At 39.7% G+C, this 25,204-nt stretch overlaps 2 protein-coding genes across 8 annotated transcripts in view; both read right to left on the bottom strand.

The window, feature by feature from the left end:
- Window positions 1-1,046: 1,046 nt before the first annotated feature.
- ddx61 (DEAD (Asp-Glu-Ala-Asp) box helicase 61) lies at window positions 1,047-10,754 on the bottom strand. Of its 2 annotated transcripts, none has more exons than XM_044359286.1 (13): window positions 10,528-10,754; window positions 8,768-9,551; window positions 8,056-8,119; window positions 7,727-7,831; window positions 7,088-7,217; window positions 6,380-6,526; window positions 5,852-5,946; window positions 5,643-5,765; window positions 5,391-5,519; window positions 4,558-4,738; window positions 4,365-4,466; window positions 3,628-3,849; window positions 1,047-2,884 (listed from the first exon to the last, which is right to left on the bottom strand). In XM_044359286.1, exons 2-12 carry the CDS (start codon window positions 8,944-8,946, stop codon window positions 3,635-3,637), a joined length of 1,470 nt encoding a protein of 489 aa, XP_044215221.1. In that variant the 5' UTR covers window positions 8,947-9,551; window positions 10,528-10,754; the 3' UTR covers window positions 1,047-2,884; window positions 3,628-3,634. The 2 variants fall into 2 exon arrangements, with proteins under 2 accessions (XP_044215221.1, XP_044215222.1); XM_044359287.1 differs by lacking the exon at window positions 10,528-10,754 and adding an exon at window positions 10,385-10,409.
- Window positions 10,755-10,926: 172 nt separating this feature from the next.
- bcl3 (BCL3 transcription coactivator) overlaps window positions 10,927-25,204 on the bottom strand; it is a 21,005-nt gene continuing 6,727 nt past the window's right edge. For all 6 annotated transcript variants that reach the window (XM_044358216.1, XM_044358214.1, XM_044358211.1 and 3 more), the window contains 7 exons: window positions 19,492-19,600; window positions 14,305-14,506; window positions 13,152-13,240; window positions 12,956-13,033; window positions 12,429-12,596; window positions 11,844-11,943; window positions 10,927-11,748 (listed from right to left, as the gene is read on the bottom strand). In XM_044358216.1, the coding sequence (XP_044214151.1) occupies window positions 11,630-11,748; window positions 11,844-11,943; window positions 12,429-12,596; window positions 12,956-13,033; window positions 13,152-13,240; window positions 14,305-14,506; window positions 19,492-19,600 (865 nt within the window). In that variant the 3' untranslated portion in view covers window positions 10,927-11,629. The remainder of the gene's footprint in view (window positions 11,749-11,843; window positions 11,944-12,428; window positions 12,597-12,955; window positions 13,034-13,151; window positions 13,241-14,304; window positions 14,507-19,491; window positions 19,601-25,204) is intronic.

The raw sequence follows: 25,204 nt of genomic DNA, 5'->3' as shown, positions 1-25,204 counted from the left end.
GATTGGCTAATCAACATCTTGTTCTAACCCCCATTGGCTAAAATTACAGCCCGCTCCTGATGACGTACCGCGGGGTTCATTCGCTTATCATTCGCTTCATTCAATCTCCTACTGAATGACATTCCAAGGGTACTCCTGTTATGGGGCTGGAGTGTATCCGCACATTTATAAAATACGCCTGTAACGCTATAGCTCCTCTAAAATAACAAGAGCATGCATTTGCTTTTGGTGACCTTTTTCCATTTTTGAGATGAGACTTGTTTCCTGATGTACAAGGATATTGCCAACCGTGTGTAGCTAATGGTTTGAATTAGGGTAGCCACTAACGATTATTTCTGTTATCGATTAATCTGTCGATTATTTTTCTCAATTAGTTGTTTGGTTCAGAAAATGGTGAAAAATGTCGAGCCCAAGGTGACGTCTTCGAGTTCCTGGTTTTGTCCACAGCCCAAAGATATTCAGTGCATGATCATAGAAAACCGAAGAAACCAGAAAATATTCACATTTTAGAAGCTTGAATCAGATGGACGTTTTCTTAAAAAATGACTCAAATGATTAATCAAATATCAAAATAGATGGTCATTAATGTAATAGTAGGTAACTAATCGATTAATTGTTGCAACCCTAGTTAGAATACTGATTTGCAATATTACATCTAATGTAAGTTTTGTGGTTTCAGAGTGGGAGTTTGCTGGATAGGAATGCTGTGGAAAACCCCTAACATACCTCTGGAATATGAAACTAATTTTTTAAAAAAAGGGCAAGTTTGGCCTTTAGGCCAACCAGGGAAACAGGTCACTAGCTACTTAAGTGTGAAATTAATTGTAAATTAAAAAATGCTCAGTCATTCAGTTTATAGAATATAATAAGGGCAAAGTCATGGACCAATGGACTTGCTTTAGATCCTTGAAGACATTTTTGCTTCCCTTTAAAAAGGTCTTCACTTCTGGATATACAGTGTGAGACTTATTCAATCACCATTTACAAAACAGTGGCACACTGCCTTCACAGACTTAAAAAAAACCCAACAAAATAGAAGACTCCAGTCAGTTGGACTTTTTTATTTTATTTGAGGCGTTGGCATCGACACACTTAACAGAAAATAAATTCTTGCCTGTCTCGCTTTCTCTCCCTACTTAACGTCTTGTCAACTCATGAATGTATTTATTTGTGATGGAGATGGGGGTGGAGGTCCAATTACTACTTTAGATGCTTTAGAAGAGGAAACACACAAATACCTTCCCTGCTGGTGCTTGGCAGTAATGTAATGGCCAGCCAAGGAGGCAACATGCATGTGCAAGAGTAGATGCTCTGCTTGAAAACATCCAGAATGTTAAGGTTTTGAAGACATTTTTAGACAATTTTGTGACATTGTACTGAAGTCAATGAGTCCACAACAGTTCTAGCTGGTCTGTGTTATGAAACAAATGCATTTGTAACAAACAATATGGAAAAACTGTAAGCCCTTTCAGAGTGCAACTGTGCTTTCAAAACTAATATGGAATTGTAGGGGTGCCATCTTCAAGTTGGCCCAGGGTAAAGGTCTGGCGTTAGACTAAGGCACTTTGGAGGGAAGAAGGGACAAAGGAACTACATTAAGATGAAAAAGTTGGCTGGTTTCAACAACATGTTAACTGGGGTCCCTCAACCTGTCACATTTACATGATTACTGGTAACTTCAACACCTGAGAAAATGCCGCCTTGTGCTAGAGCCTTAAAGGGATCAAAGAAGTTTCACAATACTGATTTATTCTCATTATTGGGTCTGTGCTTTGACAAAATGCGTTACAGTGTCACTAACACTACATTGCAGTAAACACTTCGGTATAAAAAGTGAAAAAAAATCATTTCAAGCATCACAGTTTTAGGTGCTCTGTAATTGAGCATCATAGCAGCCCTGTTTTAAACATCCTACAGAGCAAAGTGCTCATTTTGGTTTCTGAAGCCATCTATATTCTAATTTCTGTAATTCTTTGTCTTCTCTTCCAAATTTGGTTCCCTCTTGTTACTCCAATACCATACAGGAATTGTCTAAAGCTACATAACTAACTACACTCAGTGGTCACTTTATTATTAGGTACACCTGCTCAGTAAAGCCAATATTTTAATCAGCCAAACAGGTGACTGCAACTCAATGCATAAAGCATGCAGACATGGTCAAGAGGTTCAGTTGTTCACACCAAACATCAGAATGTGGAAAAAATGTGATCCAAGTGACTTTGATTGTGGAATGATTGTTAGAGCTGATCTCCTGGGATTTTCAAACACAACAGTCTTTGGGGGTTACAGACAGCAACTGTGTGAGGTTCATGTCAACATAAAACTGTCTAAGGAATGTTTCCAGCACTTTGTTGAAACCATGCCACGACAAATGCAGGCTATTCTGGGGGCCTACCAAATAGTAAGTAAAGTGACCACTGAGTCTAGGTTACAAAAAAGCACAGTCCATTTGAACAATCTGCCCAGAAGGCATGACAGTGGGATGTTAACATGGCCAATGTAGTACATCTGCACAGCAGGGATGTGAGCTGGGCTCTATCATTCAAGTCCACCTTTGGTTTCACATTTCACTTCTTACATCAGTACAATAAAAATAAAAAGTTACAATTTCCATCTATTGTCGAGTGGCTTAGTTCAATGACAGATTTCAAAATCACATGCTACGGTGAAAATAGCTGGCAGTGTGGCAACAGTTTAACTGATGAAAATGATAGTTTTCAGAGGTGAAGATACCAGTTTCCAGGATTGAAGCTTGTTGTCAACTAAAACTGAAAGTGAAAAGAAATAATTAATAGACCAAAAGTGGGCAAGAGAAATCTTCACTTGGAATCTTGGGTGATGTGTTGCCAAAACTGTGTGATCAATGCCAGACGCCATGTTTCCCCTGAAAAACAAACCACAAAATCTGAGTTAGAATTTCCGAAGAAAACCATGTGAATGAGTCACAGCTCAAGCTATTCTGCAGAACAGGACAGCTGGCAGTGTCTGCTGATTAGCTCTGTACAAATCTAATTTGACTGCTGTTGTGCAGCCTGAGGCTGACAACCTTTCACCTTTAAATCCTGTAAAACTTAAGTAAATCTTCTTGATGAAAGAGGATACTATTCATTAGCAAGGTTGTTAGTATTTGCTCTCCTTCAAGCTAGAGAACTTGGATGTCTCTGGTGTTATGAACACACTGTGTACAACCTATTCCACCAAATAATGTGCTTGTAACCTATTCCTTGCTAGAGAATGTTAAAAGTGAGTTCATGATCATGCTTTCACCAGTCATTCCCTGGACTGGCAATATAAGAAGGTCAGTTAAGGGCAGTTAAGTGAATAACTAGAACTTGACCCCTCTTCATTAGCCACCAGTGCAGCAGCTTTACACCTTGTCTTAACACCAGCCACGCACAAGGCTGAGCATTAACCCTCAGTACTTTTTTGGAGTCAGATGGACGACTAAAAAAATGCAGCTGAAACGTGACCTGTGTAGACAACGAAAAACAGGGGAACCCCAAAGTCCAGAGTAGCACATCAGTGACTGACAATAAAACAGGTTTAAGTGAGTTTATACATACACTGAACAATCTTAAAGGTTTAATTTCAGCCATAGTTGGTTTGTGGGCTATTCAGAGAACTGACCATTCAATCAGGCTGCTCCCAGTTCTTTGTTTTTGGCTCCACTGCAGTCATCACCATCATCATCAGGGTCAACAGAGTGAAACTCTGCAACATACAGGCTCTTATCGATGCTGCCAGGGATTGGCTTGATGTCAGTAATCAGCTGGTCCTCAATGTTCTTCAGGTTGTATCTGTCATCTGAAGTTATCAGATTGATGGCCAGACCCAGGTGACCAAAACGCCCTGACAGAAAAAGAGACAGAGTGTATATGTTATTTAGCGTTAGTATGGAGCCCCCCCAGGGATCATGTGGCAGAAGGAAAAAATAGATTTAAAAATCTGTTAACTGATTAAAAAAAATGTTGGTAAACAGTTTATTTTGTCTGACATTGTACAGATCATAAAATAATTTTACATTCAGTTCAGCAGCTTGGTCACACAGCCAAGCGTTAATGAACCATGATCAAGTTTTGTACTTGTTCCATTATCTGACAACAGAAACCAAAAAAAAAATTGTAAATGGGAACAACTATATTGTGAATGCAGCTGCATTAAATCACTGCATCAGTGATCACAGAGAGCCTGAGGCGTTTCACAAGCCGTCTCAGCAGCCAATCGTTCACACACCGACCTATGCGTACAGTTAGCAATCAGTGCTCTCAGTTTACCAATCTGTTCCCTAAACCTGTATGTGCCAGATTTGGAAATGGTATATGTAACCAAACAGGAGTTTATACATTATACCAGTTAATCTTTACCTGATCTGCCAATGCGGTGAAGGTAGGTCTCTGCATTTTTGGGAAAGTCAAAATTGATGACCACGTTTACTGCCTGGATGTCGATTCCCCGAGTGAATAGGTCTGCAAGAAAGCATGTATATCAAGTCAAGCTACTCATCATTAATAATTTAAATTTCCACCTTAAATCTTAAAATTCATAACATTTACATACCTGTGCAGACCAGGTTTCTGCACAATCCATTCCTGAAGTCATGGAACACACGGTTCCTGTACTCCTGCATCATCTTTGCATGAATGTAGAAGCACGAATAGCCCAGCTGAGTTATTTTCTTAGCCAGAAGTTCAACCCTCTGGGTGGAGTTACAGAAGATGATTGACTGATTGATCTGAAGCTGTAATAGAAAAATATAGATTCATGATTATTGACGAGCAAAGAATTAACTCCTAAATTCATTACGCTCTCTGTCTCAAGTATCCTATGGGTCTACCTAAGCCACAGTTTATGCAAGGGTTTGCCAAACAGCAGCTTGCGAGCTGCATGCAGTTATTAGCCTGCACATATGTCAGTCCTCTTTTCATTTCTTGTCTTTTTATTTCATTTTGAATCCAGATTGTATTTATGTATCAATTTATGTATATATGTATAAAGCATTGCCCTAATATGAGAACCAGTGTCTTGAATTAATGAAACAAAACTTCACACTTCACAGAAGACCAATCACACACTGGTACTATACCTTCACCTTGTAACTTAACAAGTTTGTTTCCATGGTATTTGACATTTTTATATGGATAAAATCCTGAATCATAGTATATGTACATTTATATTGTGGCATCTATACATATGATAATATTGTACATTTTCTGCAAAAATCGATTAAGAAACCATTTATGAATTGAATAAATCTTGAAACTTTCCACCAGAGAGGGCAGTGTAACACTGCTTTTCAGCTTGGTATTGAGTTATTTGAAATGGTACAGCTTTTATCAGGCTCTTAGTATCTGACTGGTTGGCCACACTTGATGTAAGCGAAGAACACTCACCCTAGAAAAGAGCGTGTTGAGACAGTGGACCTTCTGTCTTTCAGTCACATAGGCATAATACTGGGTGATGCCCTTCAAGGTCAATTCCTCCATCAAGTTGATCTCATAAGGCTTCTGCAGGTGCTTATTCTGGACAAAACATTTACATTTTCAAAGTGTACCGCATAGAGCAAACAAGATTTCAATCTCTTTTTTTTTTTTTTTTTTTTTTTTTACCAATTTAGGGAATCAAATTGCGATTTGAGTTCTCACCATGAATTTTTGCACACTGATGGGGAAAGTGGCAGAGTAAAGCAGAATCTGACGACCCTTCGGTAAGAAGCTGATAATATCTTCAATCAGGACCACAAAATCCTGGGACAGGAGCTTATCTGCCTGAATAAACAGGTAATTATAGAATCAGGGCAACTTGAATGTCAGTAAAAACTTTATTTTAAAAAAGAAAAAAGAGCCCAACTGACCTCATCCATCACCATCATTTGTGTCTTATCCACTTTTGCCAGACCCTTCTTGATCAGGTCTAGTATCCTGCCTGGTGTAGCAATCACTACATGTACTATTAGGACAGAAAGGGCACAAACAGCACACATCAATATATTGCACCAAGAACAGAAGTGCAATGTTATTGCACAGCATGCTGGTTAAGGCCATTGCAAAATGGGTCAAATTAAGTGCTTGTCAGTGGAATTTTAAGATAGTGCTGTCAACATTTTTTGAATTGAATTGAGCCAAAATGGTACAAAAATTAGGAAAAAATGTATTTTAAAGAAAAAATACAAGTTCATGGATAAAATCACCTTATAAACAAACATTTTCTCTAACAAAAGCATAAGCAAGAATGACTTTTGTTCTGATGTGTAAATGAGTCATGATCTCAGTTGATAAGATAAAAATATCCCATGAAACACTGCTCATCTTACTCATCTGCACTCTTATAAATTTAAACATTACTTTTTCGTCATCTTAAACACCGACAGCATGACAAGTACCTGTCTCATCGAGACGCATGATGTCATCCCTCAAGTTGGTTCCCCCAGTGGTAACCATGACCTTGACCCCTCCAAGGTGCTTGCTGAGCTGAATGCTGATCTGGCTCATCTGCAGGGCCAACTCTCTTGTGGGGACCATTACTATGGCTGGATTGAGACAGAAATGGGAAGGGCTGATGAAATGCAAGGGTTGATGACATGCATAGAGAAAATTAGATAAAATTGGTGCTCATAAAAAGAAAGCCCAAAAAAAACCCCCAACTTTATTTTTAAACCAAAAACCTGTTCACCAACATACATATGGTAGGAGAACGATATTCTCCAGAGACTGTGGTCACTTAACATACACACTTATAATTATAAAATTGAGCTGCATGACACAAAAATTATCTATGTGTAAAATGTAGGTCACATAATGGGAATAAATATCTGGAAACAACTAGTTGAAATTCTTTGTGGAAAGCAGCCAAATCTGGGCTGCTTTCCACACTGACAAACTTGTGCTCCCACGCGTTCTTTCACTTTCTTTCTTCAGTTTAAAAGTGGGTTCATTTTTTGTTTGTTAAATATATCTGCACATCTCTACTCTATAACATTAATACAACTTCAAAATAATAATACATCCCCACAAAGTCGAGCCATTCATGGATCAACATTTGTCACACTGCAACTGTTTCAAACTATTAGGCAGAGGCAGCAGAAACTCACCCTGAATATGATCCTTCTTTATGTCTATCCTCTCCAGGAGAGGGATGAGGTAGGCTCCACTTTTTCCTGTGCCATTCTTTGCCCGAGCCAAAATGTCTCTGCCTGACAGAGCGATGGGGATGCTTTCCTCCTTTAGGCAGACAAACAAGTCCAATTAGTGCAATGGGCAAGGTTCACTTGACACAATGGACTTTTTGGAAATAAGGCAAAGAATCATGAAGACCAACATGCACACTGATTCTAAAATAGGTCTGTAACATTACAATATTACAATTTGTACTACAGTGAAGACCATCTATTACTGCAATGTTACCACCAACCAAAACTGTGCAATCTGTTGTTCAGATGAGATGCAGAGGAAAAAAGGGAGACTATATTAAGTTTTTTAGTGAACCACACTGCTACATACAACTAAGGTGTAGGTAATCGCAAGCTGGAGTGATGGGAACCTGTGGCTGACTAGAAGGCGGTGCAAGACAGGCCCAAATTTCTGTTACGGCCAACCTTCCTCAAATTTTATATGTATGTGTAACATAAAAAAGTTTGGAGCTTTTACAGAGTGCAGTTACACAGTTAATTTTGTAATTCTACATTTTAGGGCAGCCTCAACATGGTTTGAAAACATCATCACTTTTTTACCTGAATAGGGGAGGGTTTCTCCCATCCCATTTCAAAGATTCCCATTAGAAGTTCCCGCTTTAGGCAGTAGTCTTCAAATTCATTTCCCTTCGTTGACGTCACATCCTGGGAAATGCAAAGCAGAAAGATGAAGTTACAGTTTATTTAGAGGATCCCCACCAACTTTAAAGGCCCAGAGGTCTAAGCTTTAATGTGACAACATTAGAAGCCAACATACATTTAGGGAGTCTAAAACAAAAAACATTTCCACATTTAGATTTCAACAGAAAAGGTGGAAATGAAAAGTCAGTCTGAAGAATTCTCTCTGCTATTACTAATAGTTTCCTTACCGAGGTTTTCATTCTGTTGTCTTTTGGAGGAAGCTCCAGGCACTTTTTCCAGTCATCACCAAACCTAGTTGTAAGAATTTACATGGTCACATCTCAGTAAATAACAAAATAACATGCTGACAAAAGACGGCTCTGAAACATATTAAACCGCAAAATCCAGTTATTGTTTTTTTTTAATTTTCCCATGTATATTACTGACACTCCATGGATTGGGGTGCTGGATGGAAAAAAATGATTTATTTGTATTCCTTCATAAGTAATGAAGCTCCTAAAAGTACTAGCTCCCATGTCTGATTAAGTTAACATAACATACCATTGGCAACTTAACAAGTGTGTTATGACTGCAGGTGTCCCGGCAAGTAACCATGATGGAGGGGTGTATGAAAGGAGATACATAGTTTATTCAGAGATATTTTGTCAAAATCATGTTGGGATGTACTGAGCTTTCGCATGGGATCCTGAGATTTTGAAACATGTAATAAGCTTTAGACACTCTTATACATGTATGACACTCATCTTCTTTTAATTTTGTTAAAAAAAACAAGTGTATTGCATAAGAAACACCTATTATGAGTGTTGTTCTCCAGGGAAGAATTACAGCTAGCAGATTCTTGCATCCAGTGTAAATGGTGTAGCTGCATAAGTGTTTTAACTGATACAAAAACTAAATTTTCATTGCAGAAGTGATGGAATATGTGGATCAGGGTCTTACTTGATGCCCCCACTGCTCTGAGGAATGCTGCTCTTTTTCTGGGGGGCACTGGGCAGTTGGGCAGTTGAAAGAGGTCCCAACTGTTGGCCAGCTGGCTTGGTCTGTCCTCTGAGTTGTCCATTTGCTGGTTTATTCAATCCAATCATTGGTGATGGGTTTGCGGTTCTTGCTGTGGCCATGGGTTCAACAGTTTAACTGACAAGTCTCTCACAGTGAGTAATGTTCCTCTTTCTCACTGTTCTGTTTAATGCACCCGTGTGTAAAAAAACAAAAACACAACTAGAAAATGAAAAACAAATAACCCTTTTCTCCTATCTTTCGTTTTTAAAGAATGTGTTGTGTACACGATCCGACATGCAAACCTCTTGAAAAGAAGAGGTCTGCGTATGAATTCTGTCTATTTACAAGACAACTCTCCAAAAAAGGGAGAAATTAACATTCATATGAATAAATAAATCAAATATGTGACCAAAACATAAACTCTTATTTTTCATTCAAAATGTTTGTCTCAGAGTCCCCTTATCCTTGCTGTATGGTAATCCTGAATTTTCTTGTGTTTTTCGAGTATCTTTTTGTGTTTATACATTCAAAATGGCCGGTGGCAAAATCAAATCTCAGACTTTTTCTTTGACACCAAGAAGTCTTCCGATGCGTTTGCTGGGGCTCAATAATGGCTCAAAGAAGTCTCCAGCAAACTTCTATTAAATGGACTATCCTCCTTTAATGCCTTTGGGCATCTTCTTCCAAATCCGTTTTCTTTTACAGCAAAAGTTGTGATGGCAGTCTGCAAAGTGAAGAAAGTGGAAAGTGAAGTGAAAAATTCCAGGATACCTGTCAGGCAATAAACAATCACGAGTGGTTATTTTTGAGCATTAACAAGCGAGTCACACAATAACAGTATAATAATAATAATAATAATAATAATAATAATAATAATAATAATAATAAACTGCACAGTTATCAACGAAAACTACCCAAAAACACTAGAGATCAATGATATACATTCAGATGTGTGTGCACTAGCAAAAGCTACCTTTGATAAGCTGAAACACAAACAATACCACGTTAACAAAACCACCAAATGACACCAACAGCAGCTCAAACTAATTTTTATAGTTGACTACCTTTGCACCCCAACAGATTCAACTAAGGCATGTTAGACGAATAAATGGGACGAAAATTGTGAGGTAAATAACTTCATTCTGACGTGACAAATAACAACTTTTGCAGTGGGGCTTTATTGAGATGCCAAGGCTAACAAGCTAGTGCTAACTTGGGCTAAAAAAAAACAACCCCCACTCTCCCTGACGGACAAAATTGTTTTTCTAGTTAGCAACCGGACTTTTTTAACTGTAAAGACAACCATCAGCACATGGCTCCGTGGGTCTCTTCTTTCGTGAACACTTTGTTGTCAGTGTCGATAGCGAAGGTAGCTTGACACAAGTTAACTAGCACGACTGTAAGCATTGTTAAAACTTTATGCATAGCAACGTGGCTTTGATCATCCAGCTAACAAGCTAACGTTAACGTTTAACTCGGTCTTGTTCCCGATCGTGGGAGTGACTCTGTTTCAAACTGTCCATATAGAAACATCGTGCACAACGCAGATCCACCTACGTGAATCTTCTTAGTTGGTACCTGCTACTTCTAAACTTTATCCAACTTGACCAACCAACCAGGTTAGCATGCTAATGATAGCTTAGCCGTTATGTGTTAACATTAACGGTAATGTTAACCAATAGGCTTGAAGAAAATGCTACCTTCAGTTGCTTCATCCACCCAAAGTCTTCCCGGTTGTGACGTTGCTTAACGTTATTTCGACAGTTTAATCAAGTTAAGTAAAGACTCGCTGTTTCGAGGAGTCCGCACAGTTGTCACTCTTTTGTGTCTTCTTTCAGAATATTGACAATTCAACATGGCCGCGCGTTAGTTTTTGGGCTGGTTGCTTGTCCCGAAGGACGTCGAACTGACCAATCACAATGCCGCTTTCAAATTTACACCGCTCACTGTGGGATAAGCTGACAAAAAGAAGACAACAGTGAATATGTTGGAAACATTTTATATAAAAATATTTTTTTGACAATGATAGAATAACACTCACACGTTATGCACACAAACACAGACCTGAATGTTATTATGGAAACACATTATTTTTTAAAAAAAAAATGGCAGAAATAATGGATTTGACTGTGCAATATTTGGCATGTCAGGTTACATTGTTACGCCTCACTATAAGCAGACTGCATACAATTTTTACAAGACTTGAGGTGTTAAGACAATGCATGTAATCACAACATCCCCAGTTCAAGTCTATCCAGGAACATGTACCCCAGCTCTCTTGCTCTCTCTCCCCCTTCATTTCCTGCCATCTCTCAAATGTCCTTTATTAAAAAAAATAAAGGCAAAAGGCCACATAAATACTTAAAAGAGAGAGAGAGAGAGTCTGAGTTCACTGAGCTTAGGTCTATGTCTGTCATTTACTGACATCTCCTGGAAGTTTCAAAATAGTCCTTCATGTTCAGCCTTGATAGCATTCAGTGGCACGTTTCTGTTGCTGCATAAATGCCCATGTGGAGAAATCCAGCTGATCATAGCAGCAGTTTGCTCTCAGTCATTAGAGGAGTGCCAACAAAGCAGCTGGATGGGGAGAGAGAGGTACTCTGTCCAGACATCAAAGCCAACTATAGCTGTTTTTTTTTCAAGGGCGAAGGGAGGCCAGGGACGTCTTATTTCAGGTACAGTCTTTTGCTGGTCTGTTATCCCATAGGCGGAGCTTTGTCCTGGGTATCATTTTGGGCCCTGAAGTGTGATCATCTCTATGATGGTTGGCTGTGTGGAGGTAGTTGCAAGTTGAACTTTGAGCTAGTAATATGGAAATACGAGCACAGATGGAGTCTTTGGAGACTGGGAGCTGTTATGATGAGGGGTGTGTGGTGTAGTCGAAGGTGAACATCCACGACTATGGTTAGGAGATGGGGACCCTAAAGGAGAGGCATAGAGTACAAATTAAACACTGTGATTTTGCTGACTGTGTATATATATGCATATGTATATGAACTTGTGTGCATGCTCTCACCATTTTCCGTTAAGTTGCTCCCATGTGGTGAGACTGACATACAATGTTGATCTTGAACTCTTATCTGCTTGGATCCTCTCCCTCGCAACACATCTGCTATCTGAAAAAGATTTACAATCTGTTACAACCTCCTGTGCATGACTGAAGTGAGTGTCCTTGTGGTCTACTAAATAAACAACTTGTGAGCCAAACAAGACACACACACGCTGCACCGTACAGGTCTGGCCTCTAGATGGAAGGATATACACATTTACATTCCATCTCTCCAACTCCAACCGTTTCTTCCTCTTATCCCAACCAGGGCTGAGTCAAATAGATTTTGCAATTGTTTGCACTTGTTCTGACGTAACTGAAGTAACAAATGGATGGGATTTTCCATCATAAAATAAAAGTGAGTGTAGGAAGCCGTTAACAGTCAATTTGGTAACCTATTTTGGGCTCACTGCATTCTCAATACTGTCTGAATTGACCTGAGGCAGCAACTTCCAACACTAAAACAGGCTAACACAAAGATTATAACAGCGGAATTTCAGCAAGGTCTGTTTTGTTATTGATATTTTCTTTTTCTGTCATCTCCTCACTCACTTTCTTGTTCTTGGCCACCATCACGGGGGTGTCGTTGTGGTAATTCTTGAGGCTGCTGTCAGCTCCGCTCTTCAGCAGCAGCCGCACTGTGTCCACCTGACCCCGGCCACAGGCACTGTGCAGGGCTGTGTTCCCACTGTATGACTGGCTGTTGACATCACAACCATTCTGCAACAGAAAAACAGAAGACTTTGACATCAGTGTGATTCATAAAGGAAGCCAGAGTCGACACAGTTAAACATAGAAACTAAAACAAAAGATAGAGCTATGGAGAGGGTGAGTTAGATCTATTTAAAAGGAAGGAGGAAAGGCACTTCTTCAAATATGTAACACATCTGAGCACTGAGCAGATGAACTCTAAATGTCTTATCTATAAGCTAGAAATGAATGGGGAACTCTGGGAAGAAGCTCTGTGTGATTACAGACAACTTATATGCAGCTGATGAGCTGGAAAGAGAAAACCAAACTCAAATAGAGCTGAGTCACAACCCTTAATTCTCTCCTCCCTGCCCACATGCCGTCTTTACCTCAATGAGGAAGTGGACCATGTCTGCGTTATTGCTCTCCACTGCATGCATGAGAGGACTCTGGCCACTTTTGATGTCCTGATTAGAGAAAAAAAAAAAGCACCATGGGAAAAATCAGTAGATGCAGCAACGGTAAATGTAAAATACATGATGTTGTGAAACTTAGCTGATGAGTCAGTGCAGCATAGGGACTAACCATAGCATTAATGTCAGCTCCTGCCTCCAGCAGCATCATGGACAAATCCTTATGCCCACGCAGCACAGCCAGGTGGAGGGGGCTCAAACCTGAGGGCAGAAACAAAGCAGGGACCTGAGTTTCACAGTGGGCAAATGAAGACATACACACAGACAGGTACACATTTTCTTTTACCGTATATAACACATTTTCCAACAAAATGTATAAGTATTTAAAAAGATTAAATCAAAAACAGATCAGGATGATCTGATTTTTTTCCCAGCGCTGCAAAGCTAAATAATACAATGCTGCCTCTCTGTGACTAGCAGACTGCTAACAGATGACCTTAACTTTTCCAAAAATGTTTTTAAATCTTGCCTGGACATAAATCATCTTATGCTATGCCATTAAAATAATAGTAGTCACACATTTTCCTATTGATGTGGCTATTATACTATTAGATCTAATCCCAACATTCAAACTCAGCTCCACTAAAATAGTTAACATTGTAGACACAAAATCCTTTGTGTATTTTGGGGGCTTTCTCTTGTACCCAGAGTTGTTACTTTCACACAAAAAAATGTCTCCTGTGCTGGGACATGACAAACACAACGCCAACACCAGACCACAGAGGAAGGAAATGTCCTCTTCTCCTCTCGCCCACACACAAAACAACCAACCCAACCCCTACCTGTACAAGGGTTCACAGTGCTCATATCCCCCTACAAACTATTATGCATTGACACTAGTGAGGCAGTCTATGTGTTGTAATTATGTTATCAGATCAGATGGATGTTCATAATTTTTATAATTGATTTCATAGCACTACCTGGCTACATGGTTAATGCTTGAACATTTATTTTGCTCTTTTACTGCTTGTGTATTTAAAGTAGATTGCTCTGTATAAGGAGAAAAAGCCCAAAACTTATTTTCTTATTTTTTCAAAATCCATCATTGCAGACACAAAGTATGTTTCTTATACATACATTTATTAAATACCCATTTGATAATGTCTTTGGATGTATTCACTGAGGATGAAATGGTTACAAACGATCACAAGGCTTTATCAGATTAAATAACTTAATGAGAAGAGCTACAATCATTCTGGATCTTTCCTTGTCGAGAACAATCTTGATCTTCAACAATGCATACCAAGGAGTAGACCACAACTTACCCTCATAGTTTCTGATCTCCAGGCATGTGGAGGATGCGGGCAGAGAGAGCAATACAGTCAGACAGTCACGCTGGCCATATTCACAGCAGAGGTGGAGTGCTGTCTGGCCGTTACGGTCCAAAGCAGCAGGATCGGCCCCTGCTCTCAACAAAACATCCACCATGTTTGCATGCTGGGTTATTACTGCCAGATGAAGAGGGGTCTGTGTGGGAGGATGAGAGCAAAACAAAAAAAGCAATGACAGTTAGGACAAACCGGTGCATTCAGACAAAAGGCAATACACTGCCTCTAAAAACAGTTTTCCTTTTTCACACTGCAGTGCACACTAGACAGCAATCAGTAAGTATGAGCCCTCACTAATGCTGAACAATGCTCCAACTCTCTATATCCTATAAGAATATCATTCCTATCTCCTATACATTGAGATAAGTAGATTTTTACCCTGTTTAGATGCCATTATTTCAGAACAAGTTTCTATGTTAGCATCATTGTTCTAATAAAAAAATGCTCAGCTAATGGTGGAAATCCCAGATCCTGATTGCCATCAAAATGTAATAATATATTCCTTCACCTGAGGTCTCCAAATTTATCCAAATTTGTCCATTAAAGGAATAGTTCAGCATTTTGGGGACAGTGCTTATTCATTTTTTGGCAGGGAGTTAGATAAGATGATCAATACCACTCAAATGTCTGCACAATAAATATCAAATTAGAGCTAGGAGATGGATATCTTAGCTTAGCACAATGACAGTGACAGAAACAGTGAACAACTCTGGACAGAGCAAGGAGAGAGCTGTTTCATTCTGTTTCCAGCTTTTATATTTTAGCTAAGCTAACCAGCTGCTGGCTGTAGCTGCATATTTACCGCACAAACATGAGAGTGGTGGAAGTGATGAATACTTGACAGGAGAAGGGAAAATCCAGAAACCTACAAAATCTTAAGATCACCAAATTCTTGTAAATAAGGTTGGAGGAAGAGTTGTATTGTTTCTGTTAAAGGCCTCCTTTCAAATCTAACCTGTTCCACAGGTTAAAGGTCAGAGACACAATAAAACAATGCAAAAACAGACCAACGCCTAGAATAAATAAACAAAGAACCAAGACTTTATCATTACTGCACATCAGAAGATCATGAGATACAGGCACGCATATTACATACCTACACAAACACACATAATGCATACACACACTAAAATTCATAATGTCAGCAATCTTATCAAAGTCCAAAATGAAAAAGATATGCTAACTGTCAAAGATGAGACCTTTGCACCGTCTATCACAGAACAAACACCAACAACAGCCCAAGCATGAGACTGTGATTAATTCAAAATGAAGAAGAACCTGTTCTGAGTGACACAGTCTTTAATGACAGGAGAGACAAAAAAAAAAGTTCACTAGGTGGTTGCCTGGATTAATCTACTGAGTGCTGAATGAAATCACTTGAGCAATCTAGGATGTTCCTTTGGATGAAGTCAGCATGTATCATCCTGTGGATAATTTTGACAGTTATGTCAACTCTGGCCAGGGGAGGCACTGATAACCTGCTGTTTAAATGAAGAAATGCTATAATTCAGTCATAAAGGGAAGTCTTTTGACCTGGACTTTTCAGCTGCTATTCAAGTTACACAATAAACACAGCAATCAGGAACAGATAGTTGCTCCAAGTTTCACTTTTGCTATATTACTGTATATGTGTGCGTGTCTGTGCGCACACTGGGGGTTTGTTCCAGTAAGTACAATAAAAAAAAAAGTAGGCTAGTAGTGAGAGCGTCTTTGTGGAATTCCTCCAATTATGCCAGTGTCCCTCCCTTAAGCTCCTGTTTCCCTGAACCCTGTGACTCACACACACACACACACACACACACACACACACACACACACACACACACACACACATACACCCTCATGGATATAAAAACATACACACATACAAATTCATATACCCCCTTAAAATTTATGCTCTATGAACTTCCTATAATCAACATTCATTGTTGCAACCACACTACTATTTTGACCCTACACACCACTAATGAAACACTGATGGTCTTCAATCTTTTCCAGAACAGAAGAAATACCCTAACCCTATCTCCACATTAAGGCCTTTTAAGGCCTTTAAAAAAAGACCTCTCAGAGTTGGCAGAGTTTAACCATGGCTTCCTGTAAAAGATTTCAGAGTGACTAAAACAAAAATGCAGCAAAGATAAGAGGAAGGGTGGGAAGGGTGTGTGTGTGTATGTGTATTTGTGTGTGTGTGTGTGTGTGTGTGTGTGTGTGTGTGTGTGTGTGTGTGTGTGTTTGTGTGTGTGTGTGTAGGGAGGTTGGTGGGGTGGAGAGACAGAGGAATGAGGAAGAAACGGAAGCAGCAGAGGGGAGTCCAGGGGAAAGACAGGATAACAAGGGAAAATCCCTTCTCTTTCCCCTGGGTCTGTCCTCGCACTCGTGCATTCCTGCAAAATGAGCGGATCAACATGAGGGAGGTGAAAAGATGAGAAGAGAACATAGGAGAGGAGGTTTCTGGGCATGAAGAACAGCCCCGGGCTGTAGGCAGTGCCAAACCCAAAGAAAGGTGGAAGGCAACACTAAGAGACACTACAGGGTAAAGCCAGTCCTGTTGCACAAATAAACATCACACGCTCTTGCGTCAATGTTGTTGACAGTTATACTGATAGCATCAGTCAGTTCATCAGTTATGGTTAGAAACCCTAACTTCTCTTATATATATGCAGCGAGAGATATGAAAAGAGAGAGAGTAGTGAGAGAATAAAACTGATAGAGAGAGCACAAGAGAGCAAGAGAGAGCGAGAGATGCACAGGAAGGGAAAGTCCCTTCTGAACTACCCTATTAACCTCAACGCAAGGTATGTTAAGAAACAGCCCAAAGCAAGGGGGGGGTGGGGGGGGTGGTCATGTGACTTCTCGGAACAAGGATACTAAAACACACACAAACACACAGATGTCTTGCGCGTGTGCATACATGCACGCACTCACTAAAAAAAATAAAATGGCATGCCATCAGCATTCAGATAAACAAAATGAAAAAAAACTTAATATGAATTAAATGAATCTAAAATAAAAAGGCTGCAACAGTACAGTGAACATACCCATTTATATAAATGTCAAAATGTGATTATTGAATGATTACAGATAATCTGCATAATGCATTGTAGCAGAAACACAGGCAATTTAGTGAATGGCTTTCATCTAAAGCGCATGACCATCAGCTCATGTTTTTGAGTGGGTGGCCCCAGGGGATTCAGTCCCCAAACCCCACTAGTGTCAGTGCTGCATACTACACCAAGAGCAGCCACAAGTAGACTACTGAAGTGTGCGTTAGTGTAGCCGCACTGATAGCATGACCAGTGTGGGAGTATCAAACAGCTGTCTCCACCATCATAGTAGTTCAGGGAGGAAGGCAAATAAAGCACTGACACTTGCACTATTGTTCAGTTGCAGTACTGATAGTAACACTCTGTCAAAAAGTTCCATATGCAAAACCACAGAAACTCAGGATTTGTCATCAATATTGGAAAAGCTGTATTTAATTTTGTTTCCTTTTTCTTTGGGAAGTTGGCTAGTTCCGGTAGACTTAATGTTTTGAAATATAAAAACTTCCCTGGCCTCATTTTGATAAGTCTGGTCTTTACGATATTCAGTCAAAACCACACAATCTGGTAGGCAAATGACTATGACGGGACCTATGCCTGAAAATGTCCCTTTTTGATTATAACTGCATATGGCATAATATGTGTGAGTGTGTGAAAAGAGAGAAGAGAGAGGAAGAGAGAGAGAGAGAGAGAGTGTGTATGTGTAATTGTATGTGTATGTGTCGCGTGCATACGTTTTCATGCAGAGGGTAGACACAGGATATCACAAAACCTATGCTGCCTCAGTGATGAGGAAAGACAACAACAAATGATAGCACCAGCGTTATTTCTGGTAAGCGAGTCCGTGGTGTCCTGTGTGGTGTGAAACCCCAGACTTGAGAACTAAAGTTCTGCACGACTCAGGTGCTTTCTCTGCTGAAAGATCAAAGAGAGAAAGCTGGCAGAATACAGAGCATGAAGTGAAGGTGGAGACTAGAGAGGGGAGGAGAATGTGGAAGTGTTGGCTTAAGGCCAGCGGTCGGGACAGTCCTGGATTGGGAAACACTTAAAGACAATTCCTTGTACATATTCCAGTAAAGTACATGTTGATGTAATGTAGGAGTTGAGAAGCACAGTCATTTTTTAATAAGAGAGACTAGTCATCTCAGTAAAAGTTAAGCAGGCTCATTTGTCCATTAATATCAGTATAAATAGTCAAAGTAATCCCCGTTCACACACTGTAGGACATAGACTCTCTGTCAGATGCAAGAAAAAAGCTAATTATATACTGGAATATAAATAAAATATTCATGCTTACTTATATCAGGTCATTTCCAGCTTGTTCACATGTTTTCAGTTATGGCCAAGACATGAGATATGAGTGCAGGGTTCATGAGAGTTCATTGCGTCACAATTGGCTCCACTTAATCATCTTGGCTGCCTCCTCTGAATTTCACAACATGGTAAATCCTACAGTCAGGCCCTGAAAAACCCCTTCCTATAGGGAAACTGAACACTAGGAAACTATGTACAAAATAGAACACAGGAAAGCACACATGGTCCTTCTCGCCATTTGCATGTCTTTGGTTTTTGGCAAGTACAGGTGGAGTAACTGGGAAGGGTGAATTCCACTGCATAACCATCAGCCACTGCCATGACAGTAAGAGAATGCGATAACGTGGAGCAAGGCAAGGAGGAAACCAAGTCACTTCCTCTTTCATTCTTTTCCATGTTACTGTTATTAGAAGGGTGAGGCACGGGAATGTGGTTTACATGCTATGAATGTAGAAGCAAAAATCCCCAATTGCATTTTTATTCTGCAGCTATCTTTCATCATGTTATACTGGCTGACGTTGAGACCTCTGTGATATTTATTATAAAATGGAACTGAAACATAAAAAAATCTCTCTGTGGATTGGATAGCTGCCATATTTAAAAGAGAGACAAATATATTGTCTGAAATGTTTAACTTTTAATTAGAATTTTGCATTAATGAGAGTAATGATAGCAGCTGTGTCTGCATGTATGTATGCATGTATGCTTTAATGGACAGAAATGTAGCAGGTGTCTATTATAAGTGTCTTCATCAATTCATTTGTTTCACCTGACGGAGGTTGTTGTAGATATCAAGGCCTCGATGAGCCCACACCAGGAGTTGAATCAGTCTGCAGACAATGGCCAGCTTCCCCTGCACCACTGCAATATGAAGAGCTCTGTAATGAACACAAAAACACAGACATGCAAAGAATTTTACACGAACAGTTGAAAGAGAGATGTCTGTAGAAATACAGCTCTATTTCAAAGGGTATTTAAATGGGTCACAGGTTTTCCTGATATTGTGACCCACTGACACTCTACATCCTGGAAATAACTTCTTAGCTTAAGTAGAAAATGACTGATCTGATAACTAATCAGTACTATAGAGATAGAGATAATATATTATTTTTGCGTGTGCAAATTTTATTTGAAGTGCAGTATTACATTTGGTTTGGTGTTGATCTGATTATGTGGATGTGCTGAATGACTGATGGCAGTTGGACTCTTTGTTATGTTCAAAATTTACATTTTGGGAAATGTACTTATTTGTTCTTTTGTCGAAAGTTAGATTAGAAGATTGATGCCACTATTATATCTGTCCGTTAAATATAAGGCTACAGCCAGCTGCTGGTTTAGCTTACTTAAGCATCAAGGTGGAAACCGTGGGAAACAGCTAGCCTGCCTGTGTCTGAAGATAATAAAAGTCACGTCCCACCACCTCTAAAGCTCACAAATTAACATGTTATATATTTTTACTTAATCCGTAAAAAATACAAAATGTGAAAATGACAATTTGAGGTTTTACAGGGGTTTATGTGACTATTTCTATGCCAGGAGCACGGACTCCCTGGAATCTCAGCTGGCTGCCTGGCAACGTCACAGTGACAACATAACGTGTTTTTATACTTAAGTTTTCATATGAATTAAACAAATGAGATATTATGTGTTCATTTGTGAGCTTTACAGGTACCGGTAGGCGGAGTTTGTTACCTTTGGACAGAGCAAGGCTAACTGTGTCCCTCTATTCCCAGTCTTTATGCTAAGCTAAGCAAACCAGCTGCTGGCTGTACCTTCATTACGGACCACTCAAACTATAATGTCTGTATTATCCATTTGGGATTGAAATCGCACATTCTCTTCTTAGCCTTGAAGGAGTTAGACTGAACTCCTAAACATGACCTGTGAAGAAGTTTTTTTTCGTTCAGAAGCCGTAAATTCTACTTCATCACTTAATCAAAATTATCCCACTGTCAGTTGTACCGAGAAGCTCCAAAGATGTGCAGGCATGACTCACACTACTCTTATCGCACCCTTATCATGACTGAAGGGGAAACCACTATCTGTTTTCTATACGTGAAGCGAAAGAACAAACGCAGGCCAAAGTTTAGGACAGGGAAGGGCAGGAAACTGAGAGGGGGGAGGGCTTGTTGTAGAGAGCAGTATAGCAGTTTTCACTTTTTTTTTCTTTTTTATGCTGTTAGAAGAAGCAGCTTCCAGTAAGAGCCAGACTGGTTTTATGTCACTTCCTGTTGTCAGTAACAATGGCAGCATTCTTTCTCCTCTGTCTCGCTCTCTGTGCTGTGAAATCCAGCCATTAAGCTGTATGGTTTCTGACAGGGGTTTTTCTGTAGGTTCACTCAGTCAACTTCATCCAAAGGATAAGTCATAATCAGACATACAATACAACTGTGCAACAGGAAACAGGGACACTTCTTGAGAATAAGTTAAAAGTACCCTTGCACACAATTTGAGGTAAAAAGTTCTTACAGTGACAAAAGCACTTGCAACACTTCCTCTCAGTGATGTGTCCCACTGACATGGAGTCATTAATGACTGTAATTTCCTGCCTGAAAAACATATAGATTAAAGCCCTTTCTGAGCAAACAACAGACACTCTGTCTGACTGACATATAGTGCTAAGTTCAACATTTATGCACAGATTGATCAGATTGATGTGTGGATCAGGAAAAATTCTTTGCTGTTGTGTGTATGTTTGTACTCTATCTATCTATCTATATATCTATCTATCTATCTATCATACCTACATACCTTATAATAGTATCACACATTATTCTAATATACTCCTCCAATAGCAGAAAAAACCGACAGCTTACATAATCTTTGTCATAATCACTCTTTCATAGTGGAAACTTTTTCAATTCTTTGACAACTTGGTGTAGGCAAGTATGAACAGTGGTCTGTGGTCTGTGTAACTGAAGGATAGTCCGGAAAAAAAAACCTTTACAGGAAAAAAAACAAAGTCATGCTCTACTGTGGCTGTATATATAATTAAATGATTTTTAAAATGCCAAGGAAACCCAAATGCAAATCATGGATAAACAGCGTGCAGGTGTATAAACATGCACATGAATGCATGAGCAAGCAAGGTCAACCTTACAGTGTGAGTAACAACGTCAATGTCTCTGTTCAAGAAAGCAAATTGGAACTGCAACTGAAGTGAACAATCAGATGATTTGCTCCTGTCATCAGAGTGAAAAGCAGAACTTTGTATGTTGGAAACAGGAGTGAGTGTGGTGGTTCTTTCCCCAGCTGGTCCTCGTTCCTGTAACTGAGCTCAGCACAGTGAGCAAATCTGTATCAACAAATATCTCCATATTTACTGTATGTGCAATCAGCTTTTCATCATTTGTCTTAAAAAGCCCTCTGCAGTCTCTCAGCAATAAGCCTTACAGTGATTGGAGTGAGCACTCTTGCTACAGTATAGTCATGATCATATAAGACAGGCTTTTCAGGCATGACTTGACAAGGGTTTTGTCATTGTGAGCTCTGAGAACTGATGCTCATATGTTCTGATGAACAGAAAACCAAAGTAGGTTGTGAGTAACTAGTGAATCAGAGCTTATCTCTCTCTGAGCTCAACTACTGTATCAACAGTTGCCTTCATACAGTCCTAATATCATTCTCTCTCTTATTACATTACACCCTTTTATATCTGCATCCATCTCTCTCTTTTTCTCTTAAGATGAAACTGTACTGTTTCTAGTTCCTGGAAGTGGGGCAGACCACAGCCCCAGATAACCCCAAGCACAGCGGCACTGACGCAGACAGGAGTCCCAAGCTAGCCACATTAACACACAGTGCAGACTGTGAGTGTGTGTGAAAAGAAGCCTGCCAGAGAAACAGGCAGCATACATGCGGTATCCTGTTTGGTATGGAGGGCAAGGAGACAGCCAACTGAATGATCAGACTGAAGCCTAACATATCCTGTGGTCTGTGGATCAGCTGAGCAACGAGGTGATGTGTAAGTGTGTGTGAAAGGTAAACAAAGGAGAAGCAGAGATGCACCACAATCCAGTTAACAAGAAATGACAGCTTATGGCCCACTTTGTAGTCTGCTGTGCTCATCATGAAGATTGATGCTACTTCCAGACTTTTGTGCTGGAGAGAAGGTATTTGTGTGGGAAATGTGTTTGAGCAAACCTGGATTTTACATTTTTGGGTTCTGGGTTGTTTTTTCAGTGCATTTCAACATTCACCATTGAGGGTAACCTTTCAACAAGTCAGAATTCATTATAGTGCTCAGTTTCATCAGTCCATCGGGGAGTTATTGAGTTAATGTGTAATGCCTCCTTTAAGCACAAACTGCCTGGATGATACAGGATATTGAAAATAAATCTGCCAGATCATCACTATTCACTGAAATCTTGAGTTGGCAAATGTAGTTCAACACACTTCACACACAGTCTCATAGTTACTATTCACTCATTCATACCAGAGTTGAGTGGCTTTGATCAATGACTGTAGGTTGAAGGCAGTGTAGTACAATGAGTACAAATACCTTAAAATATGTCTATGAAAATTAGGTTAATGTCCTGAATGTTGTGTGGTAACCTGTATAACATATTGCAATAAATATTCATGCAGAAAAATAATTAATGCAGCTTCAATTATGGTTATTATGTGTGTTCAATGTGCATGTTTCATTCCCCACCCATGCTGGTAATGCCACCTTTTTTAAATACGCTGTTTCATAGCGACTTCAACTTTTCAAAGCAAGAAAAGAAAAAGTTGCAAGTTCACAACTGACTCAGTGCATGTGCAGAATCAAATCACTGTGACAAACATCAAAAGAACGGGTCTACATGCCACAGTAATTTGAAATTTGGGTCTGCAAGAAACACGATAACTCAGTTAAGATGTTTACATGAGATTTGGGCTATTGCCTATTTCTGCATATGGTCATATTGTTGTGCATGCAAATCCAGTGACTGACTGGAAGCATGCAGGCATTCATTTGTAGGAGCCGCAAGCAAACATGTCTGCACACCACAGGTGCCAATGACTGTGTCTATAAGCAAGTGACAGATAACACTGACAGAGACACAGAAAAGAAGAGAGAGAGAGAGAGAGAGAGAGAGAGATGAAGCTGATAGAAAGAAAGCGGTAAATGAGGAAGTGAGGAGCGGATGTTTGGGTTTTTTGAGCCCATTCATTTAAAAACACAGAGAAGAAGAGACAGACACACCTGAGAAAAACCGCAGTCGTATTTAAAAACTGAGCACTCACTGGTTTTCCCGAAACTAAGGGGCTCAGAAGCGCTGAGAACAGAGGATGAACAACCCATTGACGTAAGAGCAGGCACATGCTTGCGCTCACTCATATTATGCATACACGCACACACGCACACACTCATGTAAATACAAACAGTGTGAAACATACAGGGGGGGCTGAGAATGGTTCTTTCTTCAGAATTCACACAAAGTTTAAAACAACCACAAAGCAACAAGTAGATAAGCCAGCCAACTTTATAATTAAGAGGCCAGATTTTGTCTGAGAAAAAAAAGTTGCTGCACTTGTTTTCAGTCACTGCTAGCTAATAAAATAATATGCATATCAATTTTTCATTTTTGTTTTGTGTCTGTCCTGCAAATATACTGTAAGTCAAACCCCCATCAAACACTCCAGAGAACAACAATGTGTCAAGTATGTGCATGGAGATGAGAAATGTAATCAAGTTATGGAGCCCCATGCTATTAAAAAAATGTTCACTTTGCTAGTATAAAAATGAATATATAATGGCTCTTTTAAGTCAATTCTTCTTATTTCCATGCCACTTTCTGTTAATAGCAGACATGTCGCAGTGAGTCTTTGAAGCAGATATAGGACAATGAGCAGCTGTGACATGTCACGGGACTTGGGGCTCGGCTAAATGCTGGTCATCACGAGTTTGTTTCGAACGGATGCAAATGATGCTGAAACTTCTGAAACCACAACATCAAAGTGCTATTTAATTCTTGGACATGCCATGTTTTCAGTCACATGACTGTGTGTGTCTGTGTTCTCGTATCAGTTTGTCATTCCAGTTAGTGTGTGGGTGGGTGGGTGTTAAGCCTTTAGACAAAGTCAAGTAACCATGCGTTAAAGTTTAATATTTGCATTCATGTGGTCTCGAGAACTCCTCCAGTCTCCTGTGTACAGTATTCTCATTCCCAACCCCCTACCCCACACCCTGAGAGACTGGTTGACTGAAAATTATAGGTTGTTCAACACACACACACACACACACACTAACACATGCATGCCTGTTTAATCTAGCAGCTCAAGTGGTATAGTTTCTAAGTTAATGTGTTAGATAAAAGTTACCATAGCCATTAAGTGAATCATTCCTGGAAACCGGTCTCCCTTACAGGAAGTGAGACAACAGTAAAGAATTTGGTGGGACACGAGGGGGGTGTTGACTGTACCTATTCATTATGCAGAGCCAGGTGAGTCACATAGACCATAACAAATACACTGAGATGACATTACAGTCACCAACA

This window comes from Thunnus albacares, chromosome 8 (assembly GCF_914725855.1).
Source record: "Thunnus albacares chromosome 8, fThuAlb1.1, whole genome shotgun sequence".
NCBI classification, from domain to species: Eukaryota; Metazoa; Chordata; class Actinopteri; order Scombriformes; family Scombridae; genus Thunnus; species Thunnus albacares.
This window is presented reverse-complemented; position numbering and strand designations above follow the sequence as displayed.

Coding starts and splice junctions, on each gene's coding strand:
- ddx61 (XM_044359286.1), bottom strand. CDS start 8,946: ATGGCCACAGCAAGAACCGCAAACCCATCACCAATGATTGGATTGAAT. Junction 7,218..7,726: donor AGAAACCCTCCCCTATTCAG/GTAAAAAAGTGA, acceptor GTCTGCCTAAAG/GAGGAAAGCATCCCCATCGC. Junction 5,520..5,642: donor TCAGTGTGCAAAAATTCATG/GTGAGAACTCAA, acceptor TGTTTTGTCCAG/AATAAGCACCTGCAGAAGCC.